General features: G+C 41.0%; 1 protein-coding gene across 2 annotated transcripts in view; it reads left to right on the top strand.

Annotated features, from left to right (window-relative positions):
* The window catches only part of LOC117711779 (cytochrome P450 2C11), a 32,937-nt gene extending 10,320 nt beyond the window's left edge, over positions 1–22,617 (top strand). For both annotated transcript variants that reach the window (XM_034507657.2, XM_076920298.1), the window contains exons 4-9: positions 1,837–1,997; positions 10,245–10,421; positions 14,150–14,291; positions 16,513–16,700; positions 20,282–20,423; positions 22,090–22,617. In XM_034507657.2, coding sequence (XP_034363548.1) covers positions 1,837–1,997; positions 10,245–10,421; positions 14,150–14,291; positions 16,513–16,700; positions 20,282–20,423; positions 22,090–22,271 — 992 coding nt within the window. In that variant the 3' untranslated portion in view covers positions 22,272–22,617. The remainder of the gene's footprint in view (positions 1–1,836; positions 1,998–10,244; positions 10,422–14,149; positions 14,292–16,512; positions 16,701–20,281; positions 20,424–22,089) is intronic.
* The last annotated feature ends 3,161 nt before the right edge of the window (positions 22,618–25,778 follow it).

The following is a 25,778-nucleotide window of genomic DNA, read 5'->3' on the forward strand; positions in this document are numbered from 1 at the left end:
CTTCCCCCTCATCTATACCTATTATCCTTAGGTTTGGTCTTCTCATTGTATCCTGGATTTTCTGAATGTTTTGGGTTAGGAGCTTTTTGCATTTTGCATTTTCTTTGACCATTGTGTCAATGTTTTCCATGGTATCTTCTACACATGAGATTCTCTCTTCTATCTCTAGTATTCTGTTGGTCATGCTTGCATCTATGCCCTCTGGTCTTTTTCTTAGGTTTTCTATCTCCAGAGTAGTCTCCTTTTGAGATTTCTTTATTGCTTCTACTTCCATTTTTAGATCCTGGACAGTTTTATTTAATTCCTTCATCTGTTTGGTTGTGTTTTCTTGCATTTCTTTAAGGGCTTCTACCTGTTTACCTGTGTTCTACTCAAATTCTTTGAGAGTGTTATTTATGACCTTCTTAAAGTCCTCTAACATCATCATGAGAAGTGATTTTAATTCTGTGTCCTGTTTTTCCTGTGTGATGTGGTGTTCAGGGCTTGCTATGGTGGGAGAACTGGGTTCTTGTGATGCCAAGTAACTTTGGTTTCTGTTGTTTATGTTCCTGCGCTTGCCTTTTGCCATTTGGTTAACTCTAGTGCTACCCTTTCTCACTGATTCTGACTGGGGACTGTGTTTTCAGTTGTGTCAGAACTCCTCAGGGTCCAGGTGTCTCTGTGATCCTGTGATCCTGTGATCCTGAGCTCCAGCTGCTCTGAGTGCAGTGTCTCCTCTAGGATGTCTCAGAGTAAGGTGTCTTCTTGAGAGAAGACCAACTGCTCTGAGTGCAGTGGTTCCTCTAGAATGTCTCAGGATAAGGTGACAGCTGCTCTGGGTTCCGTGGCTCCTCTAGGATGACTCTGGGTATGGTGTCCTCTGCTCTGAGGTCGGTGGCCTCTCTAGGATATCTCAGGATACGGTTTCCACAAGAGTGCAGGCCCACTGGGTGTCTGCCTCTCTGAGGACACTGACCTCTCTGGGCTGACTCCGGATGCAGTTTCCACAAGGGTATAGACCCACTGGACGCCTGCTCCTGCCCCCGGGATCTGGAGAGGAGTGGAGCGGGAGTGGAATTCCACAAGGGTACCTGGGGAGGTTGTCCTACTCCCAGCTGTGGCTCTGGTGCATAAGGCAAAGCACAACTCGCCCTACCTGACTCCCTGAGGACACTGGCCTCTCAGGGATGTCTCAGGATACAGTTCCCACAAGGGTGCAGACCCTCTGGTTGTCTGCCTCCCTGAGGACACTGGCATCCCAGGAATGTCTCAGGATGAATAAAGTCTCTACAAGGGTGCAGACCCCGCTGGGTGTCTGCTCGAGCTACCTGGATGGATCCGGAGAGGGACAGAAGGGGAGTGGTGTTCCACAGGGGCGGGGTTGGGTACCTGTAGGGGGGGTGTCCTGCAAGCTTCCTACTCCCAGCTGTGGATCTGGGGCGTAGGGCGGTGCACCACTGGCCTTACCTGCCTCCCTGAGGACACTGGCGTCCCAGGGATGTCTGAGGATAGTCTCCCCAAGGGTGCAGACCCCGCTGGGTGTCTGCCTCAGCTACTGGGATGGATTGGGAGGAGGGCGGAAGGGGCTAGTTACTTATTTTATTTTATGTGCATTGGTGTTTTGCCTGCATGTATGTCTGGGTCAGATCTTGGAGTTACAGACAGTTGTGAGCTGCCATGTAGGTACTGGTATTTGAACTTGGGTCTTCTGGAAGAATATTCAGTGACCTTAACTTCTAAGCCACCACTCTAGGCCCCTCTAGGAATTTATTGATTCATAAAATACATCAATATGCTATTAAAGAATCTCTAATGTATATGCATTAACAGTTATTTTTACTATTTTCCATTATCCAGGTGCTCCCTGTGATCCCACCTTTATCCTGGGCTGTGCGCCCTGCAATGTGATCTGCTCCATTATTTTCCAGAAGCGCTTTGATTATAAAGATCAGACTTTTCTTAACTTGATGGATAAATTTAATGAAAACTTCAGGCTCTTGAGCACACCATGGATACAGGTGAAGTCAACAGGCTTCCTTTCTAAGGAGCCATCTGGTCTTTTTTTCTCTGAGAAGGCCACAGCATCATATGGACTAAGCTGTGGAGTAAATGTTCCAGTCAATTTAGAGATGAAGTGTGCAGCTTTCTCTTTTCTTCCTTCTTTCTTCCCTCTTTGCTTCCCTCTATCCTTTCCTTCTTCCATCTCTCTTTCCCTGCCTCATTCCTACATTTCTTTCTACATACTTCCTTTTCAGCTCTGTTTATGTTGTGTGTGTGTGTGTGTGTGTGTGTGTGTGTGTGTGTGTGTTTGTGTTTTGGGACGGGAGGAATCTGTGTGGAAGGATGTGCCCTGGCAACCCACAATGAGAATGTTTCCACATTACTGTCTTCTCGGTATATTATGAACATCATAAGACAGCAGAGGACTTTATTGTTCAGAAGAGAAGGTAAATGCCTGGACACAGGCCTGGAAGTTAAGCCCCAACCCATGAAACCTCAAAAGTCTAAGCACTACCTTGGTACTCGCAGAGGCATGCCCAGCTTCTTGATGACTGTTTAGGGGCTTGAAATCCTTCTATCAGCAACAGTCTTTTCAGCCAATCAAAGTTAAAGTCATTTTCATCTCATTACTTAGCATGATTCTTTTTTAAAAGATTTATTTATTTAATGCATACGAGTGCTCTATCTGCTCGTACACCTGCATGCCAGAGGAAGGCATCAGGTCACATTAGAGATGGTTATGGGCCACCATGTGGTTGCTTGGAATTGAATTCAGGATCTCTGTAAGAGCAGCCAGTGCTTTTAACCACTAAGCCATCTCACCCGCCCCAGCAGTGACTTTGTAATTGAGGATATCAAAGGCAGAGAATGTTTGGGAGCACAGATACTGCCAGGAATTTCTGAGAAGTGGGGCTTCTAAATCAAAGACTCAGGCTAGCTGAAGCTGGTGCTTCAGCTGAGAAAGTAGTCTAGGTCAGGTTATTAAGATGATTGACATCTGGGGTGTATAAAACTTAACTCTGTGTTGGGCTGTCATGTTCAATAACGTCATTATCTACCCGGCTGGCATCCTACTCTGTAGCAGATAGTTACATGATTTTATAGGAGTCATTTGACCACTGTTGTATATAATTATTTGTCCATAAAATGTAAAATTGAGTTTCATGATATCCTTGAGCCCTTCCCAGCTATAAAGCATGATTGATTTTATTCCTGAGGCCAAGTGTCAGTGGTAGAAGTAACAGGGAGTGACTGCTCTGTCTCTGGTTGACTGAACTTCTTTAACCCCGTAGTTTATCTCATGCAGAAGAGTCATGGCCTTCCTTGACTTTAGGATTGGAGGTAAAAACGAGAGAGTGGATGAATGTGAAACTTACTGGACTGATTGTTGGAGATGCTTATCATCCCTGGTCATGTGATCAGTTCAGTACAGTCTCTGTCAGCATTTCCCTTTATACACATCATGTACTCTGAAATGTTTCTCCTCAAGTTCATTCTAGTTTTTAAAAAACGTATTCTTTTCTCAAACATTACATCTTGACCACAGCTACTCTTCCCTCGGTTCTTCTAGTCACCCCCTCTTTTCACCCACAGACATCTTCCTTTGTTTCTCTTTAGAAAAGAGCAGGCCTTCCAGGGATACCAATGAAATATGACATAACCATATACTACAATAACACTAGGCACAAACCCTCATACCACACTGGATGTGGCAACCTAATAGGAGGAAAAAGGTCCCAAGAGCAGGCAATAGAGTCAGAGACACCCCCACTCACACTGTTAGGAGTTTCACAAAGACCCCAAGCTGTACAACCATAACATATATGCAGAGGATTTAGCTTAGACTCATACAGGCTCTGTGACTGTTGCTCCAGTCTCTGTGAGCCCATATGAGCCCTGTGGGTCTTATTTTTCTGGTGTCCTTGAACTCCTAGATTCTACAGTTATTCTCTGCTTTTCTGCAGGGTTCCCCTGTAGTGGGAGGTGTTATAAAAGATGCGTCCGGCTTCACTGCCAGCTCAGCTGCCATGTTCCCACACTAATGCCAGCACTGTTGACCTGCCTGGGACTAGCCAGGTGTTCTCATCTTGGCAGGCTTTCTGGCGGGCCAGACCTCCAGAGCTCCCCTCATGGCCATGCTAGCCCCACGCCAAGATCATCCACCCTGCAATCAGCCACCCCACCCATCACCTGGTAAATTCAAAACTCTTAATGCTTATAGTTAACCAATCAGATTTATATATCAACAAATAATCAAATCCCAAGATGCCCACACAAAAATTTCAAAGCCAATTGAGTAATGGTAAGATATCAACACAGAATAGACAATTTATCCCAATTTTTAACTTTTTGTATCATCTCTGCCTATGGTTAATTAGAGCCACACTGGTTTCATGTCCATTTCAATTTTTTATTGGATATTTTATTTATTTACATTTTAGGTGCCATCTCCTTTCCCCATTTCCCCTCCCTAGAAACCCCTTATCCCTTCCCCCTCCTTTTTGCTTTTATACCACTTTAATTACATGCAAGTATTAAGGTTAGGCCTAGGTTAAGGAACTAGCAATACAATAGATGCAAATAGTCAAGGAACAAGCAAGACAATAAACACAAATAGTCAAAGAAAAAGCAAGGCATTAAGCCCAATTATATGAACACTCCTGTGATCACTGTTTCTTTTTTTTTTCTTTTTTTTTATTAGATATTTTATTTACACTTCAGATGGCATCCCCTTTCCCCATTCCCCCCCCCTTAGAAAACCCCTATCCCATGCCCCCTTTTCCTTTTTGCATTTATACATTTTTTTAAAATAATGTTAATCATAAGCGTTATAAGTTTGGAATTGTTCAATCAGAGGTGTAACCCACTGACCGACCTAGATATAACAACTATCTTTGACTGGTGGAGATACATGAATATCTGCCTCCCTGTCTCCCCCCTCTTTCTCTCTTTCATCACCTAGCTTCTCCTATCCTTCTTCTCCTCCTCTTCTTACTCCTTTTCTTCCTCTCAGTACTCCTCCTATCTTAGCTCCTCCTACACATCACCCTTCCTGTTAAAAGGAAACTTTTCTCTCAAAATACAATTAGAGCATAATTATGCCAATTTGTACCAGTGAGGTACAAGATAGTCCTAATACCCAGTCCATCCTTTTGTTGACTAACCAGCACCTCTGTCATCTATCCTAACTAAAACATTTAGTTCTGAACCTGGCTTTAGGATGAATGTCAGCTGACGACCATCCACTCAAATCTTTTCTCTTACAGTAAATAGCTATAAGTTTTCAACCCCGTCAGAAATCCAGAATGACTGAGTTAACTATAATTGTGGGAAGCACAAAGCATAGCTTCTAAAACTTAGCCAATTTATAGAGACCTCTGAACATCTGAAAAGCCCCTATACTACCGAACGTTGGAGCATCAAATCTTCAGCCTTCTGGCCCAGAATCATCTGACAGACCTTGGTGATGCAGGATTATTAAGGACTGATTACTCTGTCTAGGCAGATATAATCAGTCGACTATTCTGCATGTGTGTCCTTTTCTGGACAGTAATTTGTCTGTAGATGGAGAGAGGCAATTCTTGCCTAGTGGCTGTTACCACACAACTGGAGTAACTCCAAGGATGCTCAATTTCTTCTTAGAATCCATGACAGGAAGCTGTCAGGAGCAGACAGGTCTCTAATCAATATGGACATTAATATATAAATATTTGTAGCATCAGTTCTATGGACTTCTGATGTTTTGAAAACCAACTATCCATGTAAGGTAACCTGGACTGTTTTCTGTTAACTCCTCTCAGCTATTTCTAAGTAAAATATGGAAAGCACCCTAACAATAAACTCAAAAAGATGAATTTTCTATAGTCCCTTAACTCATAGGTTAACCGTCCCAAATCAGTTAAAAAAGTTAAAAAAGGGCTGGGTCTAGGCATTGTATTCCTAAATGTGTTATACAGGCACAATGCCCATGAGTGTATCAATATTCATCTCATTTTTATATTAATAAGAGGCTCGTACCAATGAAAACCTTAAATTTGAGATCAAAGTAAATTTTGTACCATTTAAGAATTTATAACTTCATCTTGATAATAATTATACAGATTTCTACCAGTAGGTTATGGCTATGCAGTAAGTCCTAGCTAATCCCCCCTGTTCCAACAAAACCACTACTTGTCCCTAGAAAAACAGACCATTATTAACCACATTAGTCCCCAAGCTCAGGGAATAGGGGCGCTGACTCTTCTTTAACTTCTTCAAGCTGATTAAGGGCGTTGAGATTTTAGAAGAGGGGTGTGGGGGGAGAGTAAGTTGATAAGCCTCTGATGCTGTGTCTTCACTGAATCCAGATCGAATTCCAGGACATCAGAGGTTTGGGCAGGTCTGCTCAGTATGCTTGATGAGTAGATACACCAAGGCTGTGTATTCTGCAATATACAATTCTCAGAACAAGTTTTAGTATCAAGAAAAAAAAAATTCCCACCCCCAGGGGGCTGACATTTTTTTTTAAAGATGTTGGTTCTGAAGACTTCCCCCCCCCCCGCTTCTTAAAATTGGTTGTAGTATTTACGTTTCAGATTTTATCCCCTTAGCCTACTTCCTCCCACCACCCAGAAACCTATCCCATCCCCCTCCTCATGCTTCTATGAGGCAGTGACCACACCTACCCCCCTCACTATCCCCTCCCCGCCCTCACATCCCCCCCCCACTGTGTGTTCATTCATTCATTTTTCATTCATTTTTTTATGGGACCAAGAAACTCCTCTCCCACCTATGTCTGACAGGGCCATCCTCCCCTACATATCTGGAGTCTTGGGTCCCTCCCTATGTGTTCCCAGGATGGTGGTTTAGACCCTGGGGGGCTCTGGTTGTTTGGTATTGTTGCTTTCCAAACCTGGGGGTCAATAACCCTTTCTGCTCCTTCAGTCCTCTCACTAAGTTCTCCATTGGGAAACCCCTGATCATATCAGTGGTTAATTGTGAACATTGTCCTCTGAGTGTTTTAGGCTTTGGCTGACCTCTAAGGAGACAGCTATATTATGTTCCTCACATTATGCACTTCCAGCCATCCACAACAGTGTTTAGATTAGGTGGCTGTACATGGGGTGAATACCCAGGTGGAAAGGTCTCCTGATGGCCCCTCCTTCAGTTTCTGTTCCATGTTTTGTTTCCCTATTTGCTCCCTTGAGCATTTTTATTTCTCGTTCTAAGTAGAACTGAGGCATCCCCTCTTGGTCTTCCTTCTTCATGAGCTTCATGTGGTCTGTGGGTTGAGTCTTCGCTAATCCAAGCTTTTGGGCTAACATCCGTGGAGATATGTTTGTGTAACTATCTTCTTTTGGGGTTTTTGGAAGATTACTTTCTTGCTTTTTCTAGGTTGTAGTTTCCCTCCTTGTGTTGGAGTTTTCCACCAATTATTCTTTGAAGTGCTGGATTTGTGTTGAGATACTGTGTAAATTTGGATTTGTCATGGAATATTTTGGTTTCTCCATCAATAATGATTGACAGTTTTGCTGGGTAAAGTAGTCTGGGCTGGCATTTGTGTTCTCTTAGGGTCTGTATGATATCGGTCCAGGATCTTCTGGCTTTTATGGTCTCCGGTGAGAAGTCTGGTGTAATTCTTATAGGTCTGCCTTTATATGTTACTTTGCCTTTTTCCCTTACTGCTTTTAGAATTTTTTCTTTGTTTTGTACATTTGATGTTTTGACTATTATATGGCGGGAAGTATTTCTTTTCTGGTCTAAACTATTTGGGGTTCTGTAAGCTTCTTGTATATTTATGGACATCTCTTTCTTTAGGTTAGGGAAGTTTTCCTCTATAATTTTGTATTTACTGGTCCTTTTAGTTGGGAGTCTTCCCCCTCATCTATACCTATTATCCTTAGGTTTGGCCTTCTCATTGTGTCTTGGATTTCTTGTATATTTTGGGTTAGTAGCTTTTTGTATTTTGCATTTTCTTTGACAGTTGTGTCAATGTTTTCCATGGTATCTTCTGCACATGAGATTCTCTCTTCCATCTCTTGTATTCTGTTGGTGATACTTGTGTCTATGACTCCTGATCTTTTTTTTTAGGTTTTCTATCTCCAGGGTATTGTCCCTTTGTGATTTCTTTATTGTTTCTACTTCCATTTTTAGATCCTGCATGGTTCTGTTTAATTCCTTCTCCCATTTGGTTGCATTTTCTTGCAATTCCTTAAGGGATTTTTGTGTTTCCTCTTTAAGGGTTTCTATCTGTCTACCAGTGCTCTCCTTAAGTTCTTTGAGAGTGTTATTTATGTCTTCCTTAAAGCCCTCTATCATCATCATGAGAAGTGATTTTAATTCTGATTCCTGCTTTTCTGGTGTGATGGGGTGTTCAGGGCTTGCTCTGATGGGGGAGCTGGATTCTGATGATGCCATGTAACTTTGGTTTCTGTTGCTTACATTCTTGCTCTTGCCTTTTGCCATCTGGTTAACTCTAGTGCTGCCTGTACTTGCTGTCTCTGACTGAAGCCTGTCTTTCTAGTTATCTAGCTTGTGTCTGATCTCCTAGGGGTCCAGATGTCTCTGTGATCTTTTCCAGCTGCACTGATTACAGTGGTACCTCTAGGATGCCTCAGGATATGGTGCCTCCAAGGTAGTAGTCCAGCTAGGTGTCTGCTGTTCTGGGTGCAGTGTCTCCTCTAGAATATCTCAGGATATGTTGTCTGAAGCTCTGAGTTCATTTGTTCCTCTGTGGATCTGGATTGAGTGGACCTTCCAGTATGTCTCAGGTGGAATCCGGGGTCCACACAACAGCAGACCTGGCAGAGGTCTGATCTAGGCCTCAGATCTGAGAACTAGTTTCTAAGACACTGTCCAAGTTAGAGCGCCTGGGATCCCTGCTTCCTCTGGGTTCTTGGAGGTTGGGGACAGAGGTGACACCCAAGATCTGCTCAGTGCTCTGGCCCAGACCGAAAGGAACCAGTGTTCCGGGCCAGGAGTAACTTCCTGGGTCCTTTTGGTTCCCAGTTACTCCCTGTTTAGGGTGGGCCCTGCTGTCTGCTTACCTAGGATACTGCCTGAGTTCGAGTGCCTGGGATCCCTGCTTCCTCTGGGTTCTTGGATGTTGGGGGCAGAGCTGCCACCCAAGATCTGCTCAATGCTCTGGCCTAGACAGGAAGGAGTGATCACTGTTTCTAAAGGCTTATCAGGATGACCAAAATATCTGAGCCAACTTTTCTGTCCTAGCCCAAACTCCTTTTCATGTCTGAAGCCTTGTTCTAGCTTATAATTTAGAATCTTGCCTGAAATTACTTCTTTGTTCTAGTCTAAGATTTATATTTCTGCCTGAAGCCCACTTTCTTGTCCTTGGCCAATGTCATATTCCTGCCAAGCAGCCCATTTCCTTGTCCTTGGCCCATGGCCCATGGCCCATGGCCCATGTCATATTCTTGCTAAGCAGCCCCAAAGGCTTTCTGCTTCTCCCTCTTTTTTATTTCATAAACAAGACTGAGACTGTCTTAGGTTGTTCTGACAAAAATGTATTTCTTACCCATCATGGAATATGCATTATCAAAAACAATGCACTTATGTCTTAGGTTGGTAAGACTCTGCATAATTTTACTCATCCTTTGCTTGCAAGCCTGTTAATTTAATAATTCTGTCAGGGGGTCCATTTTCAGGTTGAAGCCATGCACTTTGGCTGTCAACATGTTGATGTTGTTAAAGACAAGCTTTAACATGATGGGCAGGAATAAAAGTATTCCCAGGACAAAAAGGGTTAGCATGATCAAGCTCTATATGTCATTCTTAAAGCTGAAACAAAATAGAAATACTGACCTCCGGCCATGGGTAATTTTATCAGCAGTTTAAACACTCAGCAGAGCAGCATTCTTGAAATTCATATGCTCCCTATGTATTGTTAAAACATCCAGAGAGGTGTTAGAATTATACCAAATTCACTTCAAGTGTCTTTAAACTTTTTTCTAATTATAGGGGCTACCACTGTAAATTTTAGAACTAACATGAATTTAATAGTATTTGGCATGACACCTTACTCTTCCACTTCCACATTTGGTTTCTTCCTTCTCCTTGTTTGTCTCTCTCTCCCCCACTCTTAGCTCTGCCTCCCTTTTCCCGGCCCAATCATAGGCCTCCTAATGCACTAATACTTAAAATAGATTGGGTAGGGAAACTCCTGCTACATTTCCCTTTCTCTGCCTAATATTTGGCTGTGTCATCCTAGTTTTTAACCAGGGTCATGGTACTAATGGTTTGAGTTTAATTTATGATCTTTAATTTTCAAGGTCTGCAATACTTTCCCTGCCATTATTGATTATTTACCTGGAAGTCATAACCAAGTACTTAAGAATTTTTTCTATATAAAAAACTATGTTTTGGAGAAAGTAAAAGAACACCAAGAGTCCTTGGACATGAACAACCCTCGGGACTTTATTGACTGTTTCTTGATCAAAATGGAACAGGTAAAATATTATTTGTTGAGTTGAATTATCTGATTTATTGATCATTTCTATAATTATTAGGAATGCATAGCTTTTTAGGCAAGAAGCACTTGGTAAACACTTTAAGTACAGGCTGTGTGCATGAAACTGGACTGACAACCATGGGGGTGTTTAAAATTATGTTTTAAATAACTGGAACATGTGGGAACAACTTTTAGGTACTAACAAGCTGTCTGAGTAAAGAGAGAATATATATTAGGTGAAGTAGAAAAAAAAAAAAAAAAAAACAAATCAGGCAATAAAAATACCCAGCATTGAAATAAAAGGTGACATTGTTATATCAGAGTATGTGGGAGGAGGAGAAACATGCCAGGCAAGTTTCCTGGATGACCTGAGATTTGATACAGATTTTCAAGTATTTTCATTGAGGAACAGGGGAGATTTTTTTTTTAACCTGGGCACAATAAAGTGATGGAGCAAAGAGATAGGACAGAGATATGCAGTTGAGTATAGCTAGAAATAATTTTCCACAGATGAGGAGGTGGACATATTATTCTCTACAAACCTACATATCGGCATGAGAATCTATCTGTGAGCCTGAACAGGAGTCTAATGCAGATAGTACTCAGGGTAAATTTCTTGTGAACTCCGTAGAATGATCTATGTGGTTAAGCACTGACACTGAAGAGGAGTATTAACTTGGGATTCATCATCTGTTTGTACTTTAGCTTGATATGTGTCTAGATTGTAGATATGTACATTCAGAAATAAATTCAAGTTGTCCATTTTGTATTTTCAGAGTCCATAAGCTTTTTTATTTATTTTTTGTTAATGGGATGGATGCTGCAAACAGCAGGAGCTATGTTGGAAAGTTTAATAGTATGAAGTATTCTGTGCCTTAGAAGGTTTAACAAGAGGAAAGGATTGATATAGTCAACTAGAATAGCAATAGAGAAGGTTCATGAACCATCGCAGAATTGGGGTGGAAAGAGTCTAAGAGCAAGAGATCAGGAAGGACTGGACCAAAACAGTTCATTCAGGAAGGACTCATGAATTCTTGTTCTCATGACTGCTGTGGCTGCCTGCTCAAAATCTACATAAGATCAATCCAACCCCTACTCTTAATTGAGGACCTATTGTCATTGATGTCTTCTGGGGATATGAGGAGTTGGTTTTAAGATATGGTCCCTGGTAAGTCTATCATACACACAGGTGTATGTGAGCAGCAGAAATTGTACTTCATGTGTTATAAAAAAATAACAATAAGTTGAGAGGGGATGGACAGATAGGACTGGAGGAGTAAGGAAGAGGAGAGGAAGTAAGTAAGAAGAAAGTACATTGTATGACTGAATAAAGTTCTCAAAGAATTAATAAAATATTACAAATATAAAAGAAGGGGCCAGAGAGATGGCTCAGTGATTAAGAGACTGACTGCTCTTCCAGAAGTCCTGAGTTCAATTCCCAGCAACCACATGGTGGCTCACAATCATCTGTAATGAGATCTGATGCCCTCTTACGGTGTGTCTGAAGACAGCTACAGTGTACTCACACACACAGAATAAAAATAAACCTTAAAAATCTTTAAAAAAACAAATATAAAAGAATAGTGAGAGTGGCTGTTTGGAAACTAGGTGAGAAGCATAGTATAGATATAATAAAGACGTGTGCGTACAAACATACTCATTGAACTGAGGACTCAAAGAACAGAAGAAGCTAAAAAGAGCTGGTTATGGATAAGAAAGTCAGATTGTAAATAGCCACTGTTTCTCATCACCATTTGTATTTGTAGACAAAGAGGTGAAGCTCATTAGTCAAAGCGAGAACAAAGAGGACAAGGTAACCATCAGAGCATTTTCAATGGAGTTCAGGTCACCATATAGAACAAAATGAAGAGGGAAGAAACTGGGAGAGAATTACTCTCATTCTGTGCCTATCTCCTGATAGAGGAGAATTATTATTACCACTGAGATGGACTTCCATAATGCTGTGAAGACTGTTCACCTCACTGTATGAAGTGACCTCCAAGGTCTCTGTTACTTACTTACCTTCAGTTTTTTGCCTTAGTGTTATATTTAAAAAACTGTTTTGGTCCTTAGACCTATGGATAGTATCATAATCTAGCTGTTTACTGACTTTGGCTTGATACCATCTGTGTATAATTTTGTGTGTGCACATTTTTGTATGCATAAATATACATTTATGTACAGATGTGTGCATGTGTATGGTTTAGAGGCCAACCTTAGGTGTTACTCCTCATCACTGGTCACTATGAGACTGACTCATCAGCCTAGAGAAATTAAGTCATGCTCTCTGTAGCCCTGTGAAAACATAGTCCTCCTCTCTGCAACACACACTCACATACACACACACACACACACACACACACACACACCTACATACCTCAAGAAAGATTTATGAGATTTATGATCAGGCCAAGTACCTGCCTGGCTCCATGAATAGACTCATGTAGACTAAGTCAGCTTGAACCATGTGTAGAAATTCCGGCCAGTTGCATAAAACTTGTAAAAAATCAGAATATTCACTAGAGTTTCTGAAGGTGCATGTGTGTGTCTCTCTCTATGAACCCTGTCATATTTTCATGGACATGTCTCTCATGAACAATATCACTAGAGCCTGAAAGGAAAAAGAAATATGGTATCTTCTTCCCATTTTTATTAGTTATTTGAGAGTTTCATACATGACTTGAACAATCATTTTGTGTGTCTGCATTTCTTATTTCTTTAATTAATCTCTTATAAGGAAGCTTCTTCCAAAGTTTTAAAGGGGCCCAGTTACCCTCAAAGGCCTTGTCATGTTGCCTCTAAAATGAGCCACTGTCCCATCCAATGCTCTCCCACTTCAGGTTCTGGTTGATCATGGCTCTGTTCTCACAAGGGTCTCTCTCTTAGTAAAGCTCATGTATGAAAGGTAATTTATCAGATCTTTTATTTTTTAAACTGACATTCTTATTTCTGCTAGTTTTACACATTTCAGCATTCATCATGAGGAAGTCAATATTGTAATTAATTAAATTCTTTAACAGAAGAATTAGTTGCAATGTCTTTCATAAGAGTCATTGTCCTTGTTATGACTAGGATCTTAAATATCTTACAAAGACTTACTTGGCCTTATCTTTTATGCTTCATGCTTTAATCCCTTGTTCTTTTTCCCTTTATTTGCTTTATTCCTGTGGAGGTGAGTAGCTCTGCTTTGCCACATTTCTTTACCATACTGCTCTATCTTCTTGTGTTACCAGTGTCCCAGGGTCAAGCAGTCAAGGACCAAACAGCTGGATCATGAACAGCACTGAATCTTCCTTCTAATTAGTCATGTTTCTTGGTGTATTTTCAAAGTGATGGGAAACTGATTACATTGCTTTAAATTTTTCTATATGCATCTATAAATATAGGAACTATAACATATGTTTGGGTACAATGTGGTACTTTGATCTACAATGTTATAAAATGATCAAATAAGGCTAATTTCCATATACATTACCTCACATGAGTATCATTTTTTTTTTTCATAGTGAGAACATTGACACTCCACAATTGTAACAATTTTAAAGGAAGGGAAATAAGGAGTGGGTAAACTAATAACACTTCCTACTATCCTGTTTAGTTATTGTAGTTTCAGTACTAGACTTTGTGTTGTTTAAGTTTCTTATCTTTATGAACCACCTGAATTATGTTTGATTCATTGTAATTAAGCATGTCAGCAAACCAAAATAATATCCACATAAATCCTAGGAAAAGCACAATCCCAAGTCAGAGTTTACCCATGAAAGCTTGGTGGCTACTGTAACTGACATGTTTGGAGCTGGAACAGAAACAACAAGTACCACTCTGAGGTATGGACTCCTGCTGTTGCTGAAGCATGTGGATGTCACAGGTATGACTGGAGACAAGGAGCTGGGGAAACTCAGCATAGATGCTGGGAAGGCACTATCTGTGTCCTCTATTATGTCTCTAGTAGAAACCCTATTATTGAAATTACTCTGTTGCTAGCTGTAACATGTTCATATGAGGAAGAAAGAAAAATGAAGCAAGTTTTCACAATAGGAGATAGTGACTGAGAAAAACAAGATACTATGAACAGTATCAGAGAAGCATGCAGTTCTGATTTTATTGACCTTACTCTTATAAAGTATTTGCATTTGATGGGAGGTGTCTATAGTAGGCACATGTATCGCTGACTAGTATAGACTGGTGCATTGTTTTCCTGAGGGACACAGTGTCATAGTGTATTTTCTTTCACTCTAACAAAATTATGGAGCTTATATACTTTGTAAAGAAAATTATACTAGCTCCCAGTTCTGGAGACTGAAGTGTATAACACTGACATTTGTTAGTCTCTGGTAAACACCCTTGTTGAATGGGATCATATCAGCTCCAGCACATGTGTGAGTGGGGTATGTCACATGTATAGGAGGGATTCAGGGACGGTGCCATGATTTCTCATAGCAACCTTCTCATTCTGGCTTTAGGATAGACAGTAAATAATGTGGGTGTGAGGAAAATACAGAGAATCAATCAGAATTTTCAGATAAGAACATACATTCATCAGCCAAGGGAATTCAATTATCACCCTATGCTAATTTGATTTAATGCTAATTCTTTTTTTATATTTGCTAGTAACTTTGCTGAATATCTAAACTCTTCTCTGACTAGATTATAAGTTAAGCTAACCCATTTATTCTAACCTACCATTCTGCCATGTGACTGGTTACCTGTGTTCAGGTACCATGCTTCCATAGCATTACATCTTCTTGGATGACTCTCCTAAGTCTGGCACTGTTCCAACATCCATTCTGCCTTCTAGATGTCACATTTCCTATTTCCTGCCTAAGCTATAGGACATCAAATTTATTATTGACAGGTGTCACATCCATATAGACTCAAGATATTTTTTCTACAATTCCCCTTTTAGTCCAATAAAGGCTTTTTTACTTTTAAATAAAAACTGCATACAACAAAATGGAAAAGGGGGCATGGGATAGGGGTTTTCTAAGAGGGGGGAATGGGGAAAGGGGATGGCATCTGAAGTGTAAATAAAATATCTAATAAATGAAAAAAACTGCATACAAATGTGAGAATTATGAAACAATTATGGAAATGATAAGGTAAGATTTACATTTATAATGACCAGTTTACTGTATTTGGCACTTTTAGAAAATATTCAATTTCTATCCTATCTTGTTGTATTTAAGGTTTGTTTTTAACTCAATATCTATTCTTACCTCTATTACCAACCTAAAACCATCTTCTTACACCTAAGATATATTAAACGCTAAACAACTTAAGCTTAATTGTGAGACTATAACTATATAGTCTTCAACCCTATTAGAGACCTGAGGAGTAAATATTACCTGAGTAAGTAGGTCATACAGGCAAGCAGCTTCCTAGACCAAGAATTGACAGACAGCAGGCTACCTGGACAGCTACCCAGTAATCTCTGTAAAGTTGGAGCATCCATCTTCAGCCTTCTGTTCCAATATATCTGACAGACATATTTGTAAAGCAGGAATTATGATGGACTTGTTACCCTGTTTTGGCAGTGTGCAACAGTCAACTATCCTGTGTTTAAGTATTTATGATATTAATTCTTTTTTTTTTTTTTTTTTTTTTTTTTTTTTTTTTTTTGGATTTTTGAGACAGGGTTTCTCTGTGTAGCCTTGGCTGTCCTGGAACTCACTCTGTAGACCAGGCTGACCTGGAACTCAGAAATCCGCCTGCCTCTGCCTCCCAAGTGCTGGGATTAAAGGCATGCACCACCACTGCCTGGTTATGATACTAATTCTTAGTTTTTGTTTCTTTTTGTCTTTGCAGGGATAGCAGTTTCTTAGTTCGTATTTGTAAGACATCTATATAGTAAAGAATTTAATCATTCTGATTTACATTGATTATCCTGTACGGTAATATGTAAAAGCATATCTACTTAATGAATGCCTGCTTTTTAGGCATTATGTTTTCCTGTGGCATTACAAGTGTAGATGTGATTGTGGCCTATGATGCTGTTGGGACACTTTCCTCATGCTCTATATTGCACTGACATGCTGTGGCAGTTGTGCCAGTTTTCTCCCATTATATAATTTTCTACTTTTTCTTACTAGCTAAAGTCCAGGAAGAGATAGAACGTGTAGTTGGCAGAAACCGGAGCCCCTGCATGCAGGACAGGAGCCACATGCCCTACACAGATGCTGTAGTGCATGAGATCCAGAGATATATTGACCTTATCCCCACGAACCTGCCTCATTCAGTGACCCATGATGTAAAATTTAGAAACTACTTCATCCCCAAGGTAAGCTTGTTTCACATTGCAAATTAGTGTTTATGAAGTTCCAAGATTCATACTTTGGTTCCCACTAGAGTAGCAAATATATAAGAGAATAATTAAAAGTAGTAATATGTGAAAATATTTTAAAAAGAAAAGTATAGCTCTTTAATATCATAATCTTAGAAACATGGAGTTTCCAACTTTTCATTAATGATTACTAGCTTGATTTTTGCTGCTGTGATAAGAACCATGACTAAGGGCAACTTAGGGAGGAAAGGATTTATTTATTCTCACAGGTCAGAGTCCATCATTGAGGAAAGTCAGGTCAGAAACACTAGCAGGGCAGCAACTCCACCAGGGCAGGGACTTGAAGCAGAAGCCATGGAGGAATGTTTCTTGCTGGTGTTCTTTCCATCACTAGTGTTCAGAAAGCTTTATTATACAATCCAGGTTTAGTTTTCTGGTACCACTCATAGTGGGCTGGGTCCTTTCATGACAACTACCAGTCAAGACAGGCATACTAATAAGCCAATCTAAATAAAACAATTCTTCATTAGACATTCTCTCTTATAACTCTAGGTTGTGTCAAGCTGATAGCTGAGTTAACTGGGAGAATATCTGTATTTTCAAAGCACTTAAAGGAATATATAAGTGAATTTTTGTGTATGCATATGTGCGGGGATGATTATCTCATGCATGGTTGCGGGCGTGGCATCTTGTTGGGCTGTGTTGTGGGTCCCGCATGTCTTCTGCCTGGGGTGGCTCAGGGAGGCGAGCCTCGGGAGAGAAGCAGAAGCATGGGATTCTTGACTGAGTTGGTTCCACATGGAACAGATGGGCATGGCAGGGCCCTGCCAAGTGTGGGAGTTCTCACTCAGTCTGAAGCTCCCAGGGGATGCAGAGCTCTTGGATGGTGACCCCCGGACAAGAAGGCTTGTGGGGATCGACTGGTTTCAGACTCCTGGGCTCTCAGGCACTGCCGGAAGCCATGGAAGAGTTGAGGCTGGGGGCATGTGGGCAGCCCGCAGCTGAGAGGGGCAAGAGGGGTGAGAAGGGTTAGAGGAGTGAGAAGGGTGAGAGGGAGAGCTCTGGCAGTGCCCTGGGGGATGAGACTCTTGGCTCATCACTTGCTTGGCAGGGTTGGCTAGCTTGGTTAAATTGGCGATCCTCGTGGCTGGAATGCAGAGAGGTCCTCTAGGTGGGAAGTTAGCGCGAAGGCTGTGGCTATAGTGGCTCATTAAAGGCATTCTCCGTGGTTCCCCACAGCGGGGGGCCCCAGAAGACATGAGGAAGTCTGTGGTTTTTACAGGTTTTATTTTCATGACAGATGGTAGTTGAATATGGATGCACCCCCATGAAACTCAGGGCAGACCTGAGTTAAATAGGGAGGGAGAAGGAAGAAGGTTCTGGGGGAGAATGATTAATTGGCTATGCCCTCTGGCCTTCAGATATCTCATTAGTATGTAAATCTCTTGAGGCTGAGGCCTGTAGTCACTCTATCTGTGCTGGATGATGCAAACCTCTCTTAGGGAGGAGCTGTATTGCCCTCTGTGACTGAAAATCATGGGTCAATGGCTTGTCAGGAGCTTGGGGTCTGGGAGCTTGGCTGAACACCTGCCATTGTCTCACTAGCATCCAGGGTTCCAGGCCTGTGCACAGCCAGGAACCAAGCTATCCTTTCACAGTCCCACACATATGGGATTTAAAGGTGTTTAGAACTATATTTTAGTTTATTAAACCTATCACACTTAATACCTAAAAACTTTAATGAGTGTTTCCAAAGACTGAAGCATTTACTATTTGATAAGCACACTCACACTGAAGAAGTTATCAACATAGTAAAATTATCCTCCACATAGCCTAAGATTACATTTTCTAGTTATACCAAGATTTTTTTTTTATAGTAAGTGAAAAGTTCTCATAGTGTAATAAAGGAACAAGTCTATAATTTGCTTCCTCAAAATTGAAAACATTTCCTTTAAAACAATTTTTTTGATATAACAATTGTTTTGAAGAATCAAACCCACTTGTCTTATGAAGTGTTCCTCTGTCTGGTTTCATGTGCAGGTTTTCTTGGAGACTAGAATCCAATTGAATGTTTTGAGCAAAGATATAAAATAGGTGATGCTACATCAATCGCCTGTTTCATCAGATTGTGGCTCTGGATACACTGTGGTCTCACTTGTTGATAACACTAAGTATCATATTTCTAAGAAAGTGTTTTCAGATCCTCTGTTGCTAATGTTCTTCTTTACACATTAAAACAAATCCAAAACCACCACTACCATCACCACCATCACCACCACCACCACCATCACCACCTCCACCACCTCCACCTCCACCTCCACCTCTACCTCCACCACCACCACCACCTCCACCACCACCTCCACCACCACCACCACCACCACCACCACCACCACCACCAAGAAGAATAAAACAAAACCCCAAACCCTGCAGGGTGGAATTTAATTTTTTAGTATCCTATTTTCCAAATAATTTATCAAGAGTTTTAATATTAATTGACAGTTTTTACCTGGGTGTTCTATTTTATAAATAATTTATAACCAGTTTATAAGATCAGTTAATGCTTTTAAAGACAGAAGTTAATTTTTGACAACTTCTCACATGTCTGTAATGCAGCCTGACCACACTTACCTTTTCCCTCCTCTCTTATCCCCCTCTGTCTTCCCCCAAACCTCTTCCAACAATTTCTCTTCCATTCTCATATCTTTTTGAGAATCTTTTTGTTTTATGACCCACCCGGTTTAACGAGGGCCAACAACATTTACATGAGCATGGCACTATATCCTCTGGAGCTTGAAGGACTAATTGGCCACATCACTAATTAGTAATCCTTGCCTGAATTGATCATTCTGAGTTGTGAAATGACAGTTGTTCTCATTTTTTCATCGATCGTATTTTTTAAGGTAGGGTTCATTTGAGAGGATAAGGTCCTCACAGTTTTGAAGTATATGAAGCACATAGTATACCTTGATGACAAGTGCTTAAGTGATGGTGTACCTGTCAATGGTATATTCAAAGTTATCACTAATCAGGTCAGATCTCCATTTAACACAAGCTGAAGCAGAGGATCCTCAATTATTCAGAATGAACATAGACTTCCATCTAAAACCATAGCCAATATGAGTTGAATGAGAATAGAAGTGATAAATGTAGCACAGAGACCTCAGAATGCTCAGCCCTAAGTGGAATATCTGTATCACATTTCCTTTTCCAAGGCTAAAGGATCACTGTGAAAGAGAAGGCAGAGAGATTGTAAGGACCAGAGGTGGTAGATGCATACAAGGAAACAGTATCTTCTGGACACAGGTTGATAGTACACTTATGAACTTATGTTGTGTAACAATGTGCAGTGCATGAGACCTATTCAAGCTCAAACCAGAGCATGGAGAGGAGAGGTGGGTATGAGGTTCCATCCCTAGCTGAGGAGCTAGTGTTAATTCATCTCTGTTCATACTTGGTCTATGTGTAAATGTCATTGCTAGGCTCTGGATCCAGTACTTTCATTCATAAGTCAGATTGTTTAGGTGAGTTCCTTCAATTCTTCCCATTCAGCTTTCATTACATCTGTTGGCTGTTTTCAGGGTACCACTGTGATAACATCACTGACATCTCTGCTGCATGATGACAAAGAATTTCCTAATCCAGAGAAGTTTGACCCTGGTCACTTTCTAGATGAAAGAGGCAACTTTAAGAAGAGTGACTACTTTGTGCCATTCTCAGCAGGTACAAGAAAATCATTTTCATTTGTACTTTGGAGGTCATAATGGAATTTTAGGATCTGGTGCAATTTCTATGGTGATTTTGCTGGGACTGGTAGATTTGCTGTTTGTATGTCATAAGAAAGTCCACTTTGATGACTATATATTTTCTCTACTTGTAATAATTCCTCTTTATTGGACCATATTAATAGGCACCATAGAGTCTAATGCAGGTGCTGTTGGACATGACCTTATAAGGGTAGAGGAAGTTTAACCTGGCTACAGGGCTCAGTGGATTGTGGGGCAAAGGTGTAGGCACAGGGCTATGTGTCCCAGGACATGTAGGCCCAGGGCAAAGGGGAACATTTTTAAAAATTTATTTATTTATTTATTTATTTATTTATTTACTTATTCACTTTACATTTCAATATTAGCCCCTGTTCTCTCCTAGTACCCTCTCACACAAATACTTTCCCCGTTCTACCTTCCCCTCATGGGAAGCCCAGGGGGACCATTCTTACTCCTGTGGATCTCAGGGCGACATGTCCAGGGTTTAGACATGCCTCAACCCCTCTCTTGCTCTGAGCCTGCTTTCCACAATCCCATGGTTCTCTGACCCCACATTTATTACTTAGACTTGGCCTCTGGATGTAACTGCCAGCTGCCCAACAGCTCTTCTTTCCGACTCTTCTTATCTGCTCTGAGAGAGGTATCTAAGTTCACATTTTGAGTATATCCTCTGTGTCATCCTTGTCTCTCAGGTGACTTTCAAAATGCAAGTGACCTAAAAAAATATAACAGGCTCTGCAAAGATTCCGTCTGAGTTAGGGAAGTAGGTTAGGGAACAGGACACTGTAATCTGTTGGATTAGTGCTGTGAGAGAGGCAGTCAGGGGGAAGTTGCTCAGGTCTTCTTCTTTCATAACCATACAGAATTATTCTAAAGGTCAGGGGAAAGGTGTCTGGCTCATAGGGATCAAGGAAGTAAGAAAAGAGGAGGCAGGGAGCTGTACAGTGAAAATGAAGTACAGGAGGGGACATTTTCTGTGAATGGAGGAGTTCAGACTCTGCTGAACAAATGCAGGCTGAGAAAGACCTTGGACATGCAGAGGGACACTGTACAGTGTTTCCAGAGTCTCTAGATTTTCCTTTACTATGATCCTACACCTTCAGTGTCCAAATCTACTGCTCCTTTATATGTGCTGAGTCTCTCGCATGGAGTCACTTTTGCCTTCTGCTGTAGGGTTTGATTCTTTAGTTGGTCTAGGACTGGTACAGATCAAGGTGTGTATATGGAGCCCTTCTTTTTAAGGAACTCATTTTTGGCAAGGTGGCAAAAGATAAGAAAGCATAGAATTCAAGCAGTATCTTCTATGTAGAATCGTGAATATGATGAGGAAACCCACAGAGGGTAAGATTCTACTGGGATCACAAGGGTCATAAAGAGGAGAAGCCATAGCTCCTGAAGGACTGTCAGGACAGTGTTTCGTCAATGGGAGCTTGAAGTTTCAACATTATGGTGTTGGAGATGAGTGAATGGAGCTGTTTCTGGGGTTGAGAATATGATATGGGTGTCTTCTATCCACACGCTGAACAACTCAGTGACTATTGTATAATCTCCACAACAATTCACAGATGATTCAGGAATAAATCTCCCCTCTCCCTGCTTTTTTCTTTTCTTTGCTATTTCAGGAAAGCGGATGTGTGCAGGAGAAGGCCTGGCTCGTATGGAGCTGTTTCTGTTCTTTACCACCATTTTACAGAATTTTAACCTGAAGCCTCTGGTTGATGTAAAGGACATTGAAACAACACCAATTGTCAACGGATTTGGCCATGTGCCCCCTTTGTACCAGGCTTGTTTTATTCCTGTGTAAAGGGCAGACTCTCTATGCTCTTATCTGCAGTGACTCCTGTGAGGGTTCTGTCTACTTCATTCTTGGTACTATAGTGGCTTTCAGTCACATTTCTCCATCCTATTTCTATCCAGTGAACATCAAACCTTATCCAGCAGAGTTCTGAGTCAATACACAGTTCCTCTTCCTGTTCCATGTATTTTGTGACACTCCCATGCAGTACTTACATAGTAAGTGCGAATACTTCTATGGCTCAGTTACTATTAATACTATGTTTTCACTGTAAACAGCAAAATATTTAGAATATGACAATTCAGAATCATCTGTCTACTGCATGTGCTAAATAAAAACAAATTTTTGGACCAGTTCTCAGACTCTTTTTTTTTTTTAAGTTGGCATAATGCAAGGAAGAAGTAAACAAATTCTCAAAAGCCAAATTTGTTTTCATGAAGATTTATACAGAAGGGGACCAAGGAGGACAAAGACAGAAACTTTTTCTTAGCTGCTACTACACATTTGGGTTTGAAGGAGAGAAACTGTATTCAAGAAAAGTGCCTGGTGCCGGGCGGTGGTGGCGCACGCCTTTAATCCCAGCACTTGGGAGGCAGAGGCAGGTGGATTTCTGAGTTCGAGGCCAGCCTGGTCTACAGTGTGAGTTCCAGGACAGCCAGAGATACACAGAGAAACCCTGTCTCGAAAAAACAAAACAAAAAAACAAAAAAACAAAACAAAAAAAAAAAAAAAAGAAAAGTGCCTGGCTTTGGGAATTGTTCTGACTTTAACCTCAGCTTTGATGTTTACTGTGAACACTAGGGACCATGAATATTCTTTTTGCTTTCCATTTTCAACTTGGAGTTAAATAGTAATTAATGTGCCTGTCTCGTTGATTGGAATTCTAGATGTTCGATCAAGGAGATGGTTCAGTTGATAAAGTGTTTGTTGTGGAAGCATGAGGATCCGAATGTAATATCCAGACCCATGTAAAGAAAGCATGACCTGGCGATGCATGCTTAACATCCTGGTGCTGAGATGAAGGGATTGGAGGGTTCCTGGGCTTTGCTGGCCAGCCAGCCTAACTTACTCATAAGGTTCAAGACCATGTTAAGAAACAAGTAGTGGTGGTGCACATCTTCAATCCCATACTCAAGAAGCAGAGGAAGGTATATCACTTTGAGTTCAATGCCATCCTTGTCTATTGCTTGAGTTTCAGGACAGCTAAGGCTACACAGAGAAACCCTGTCTCTAAAAACCAAACCAGACCAAAATATGGCTGATGATATTTGATGAATGATCCCTGTGATTGACCTCTGCCGTCCACATGCACATGAACATACATGTACATATCACAAAAGTACACCCACACAAAAGCCTGTGCATGAACACATACTTAGAAATGCTCAGTTTTGGTGTTGGGTATGTACTTCAGTTGTAGAGTGCTGTGGCACATGCACCAAGACCTGGGACTGAGCCTCAGTGTTGCATAAAACTCTATGTAGTGACACATGCCTCTTACCTCGGCTCTTAGGAGGTAGAGAGCAGATGAGAAGATCATGGTCATTCTTGACCGCATAGCAAAATTGAGGCCAGCTTGGGCTACATGAGACTATGTCTCAAAAAAGTTCTGGATTTTATCTTTTTGTCCTCACACAAGAGCAAAATTCATACAACCCTTCACCATGTTCTACTGTTTTTCTTCTACAGCATCACATTATACTCAGGCAGGATTTGGTGGCAGTGGCTCTGAGTCGTTAGCTCACTCTATTGTTATTGCATAGACAATGGAATGCCTTATGATTATCATAATCTAGTGATTTTCTTTACTGCATCTTCAGGCTTATGATATAAAAATGACATTACCTATTAAGATTTTCCCCAATGTCTTCCAGAGAAAGCAATTTGTGGACACACACTTGCAAGATAATATGTATGTGTACACATATATATTGCATGGTTCCAGTTCTCATTATAGAAGTTTTTTTTTGTGTGTGTGTGTGCGTGTGTGTCTAGCGTATGGTGAGTATCACAGAAATAGCATCAACTGGTCAAAAGTCAGAGAACAAGTGACTACTTGTGCTCTGTCACAAGTGGGATATCTATATCACCTGTGACCATTACCTGGGCCACATCCTTAAAGAAAATTAACTCTCTCTCTCCCAGAAGCTATCAGCTGTCAATAGCTCCTTGGCTATGTATGGGACCTCAGGACCACCTCCATGGTGAGAATATGTCTGGCTTGAGATTGTACAGGTCTTGTGCATGCTGCCACAACTGCTGTAATTTAATATATGCAACTGCCCTGCTGTGTTTAAAAATAACATTTCCCTACCATTTTTCATAGCCCTTAGCTTTTGAAATATTTCTACAAGGATCCCTGAACCTTGGGAGGAGGTGAATGTGGCACAAATGATGATCATTGTTTGCCATAATTTTGTAGAGAGAAATGCACCAAGACCTTCTGGTAGAGAGCCAGTGGTTTCTTGCCTCTCCTTGGACTTTGGCTGATTGGCAGAGCCTCATGGTTTTTCCTGGATTGAACTGACATTGCTGATTCATGAATGGCATTTGAAGGTGGATTGAGCTACCGCTGTTGATTCACATGAACTGAACTGTTGATATCCTGTCAATGCAGATTAGATTTGCTCCAAAGAGCTATTCTTTTCTTTTATTGGATATTTTCTTTATTTACGTTTAAAATGTTATCCCCTTTCCAGGTCTCCCCTGTGGAACCCCCTATCCCATCCTCCTCTTCTTGCCTCTATGAGGGTACTCCCCCACCCCCCAACCACTCCCACCTTCCCGCTCTGGCATTCCCCTACTATTTAAACAGGTCCATATCCTCCTTTGCCCTACTAACTTTCCTTCCCACTACCTCTGGTAGGTGGTAGCCTAGAAGAGAGGTTAAAGCATTTAAGTACACTTATTAAAGTAGGTTTTGAAAAACATAAGCTTAAAGACTGATGATTCCTTTTCTGCTTCAAAAGTGCACACTGCACCTTCCAACACTATAGAAGCCATTATTTGTAATGAAATAGTTCAACATTGTTTGTCACCTAGAAAAGCAAAGAGCTCATTTTGTGACCTATCTACCAGACATACTTAAGATCAATTAGATTACTTGAGCCGGGCGGTGGTGGCGCATGCCTTTAATCCCAGCACTTGGGAGGCAGAGACAGGTGGATTTCTGAGTTCTAGGCCAGCCTGGTCTACAGAGTGAGTTCCAGGACAGCCAGGACACAGAGAAACCCTGTCTTGAAAAACCAAAAAAAAAAAAAAAAGATCAATTAGATTACTTGAAAACATCAAGTAAGCTCAGATCAACAGGCATTTTTTTTTTATAAACTTTGGGCACAATCTGTCAGTAAATGTCAAAGTCATAGAAGTTACAGAAAGATTGGTATAACTGATGTGATGACAACTTTTGTTGGATTCTGAACCTAGTATCAGTGGGACATGATAAATAGACTTACAGTTAGAACACCAATAAGTATGAGGAATTACCAATATTATTTTATATTAGAAATAAGACGT

This window comes from Arvicanthis niloticus, chromosome 1 (assembly GCF_011762505.2).
Source record: "Arvicanthis niloticus isolate mArvNil1 chromosome 1, mArvNil1.pat.X, whole genome shotgun sequence".
NCBI lineage: Eukaryota > Metazoa > Chordata > Mammalia > Rodentia > Muridae > Arvicanthis > Arvicanthis niloticus.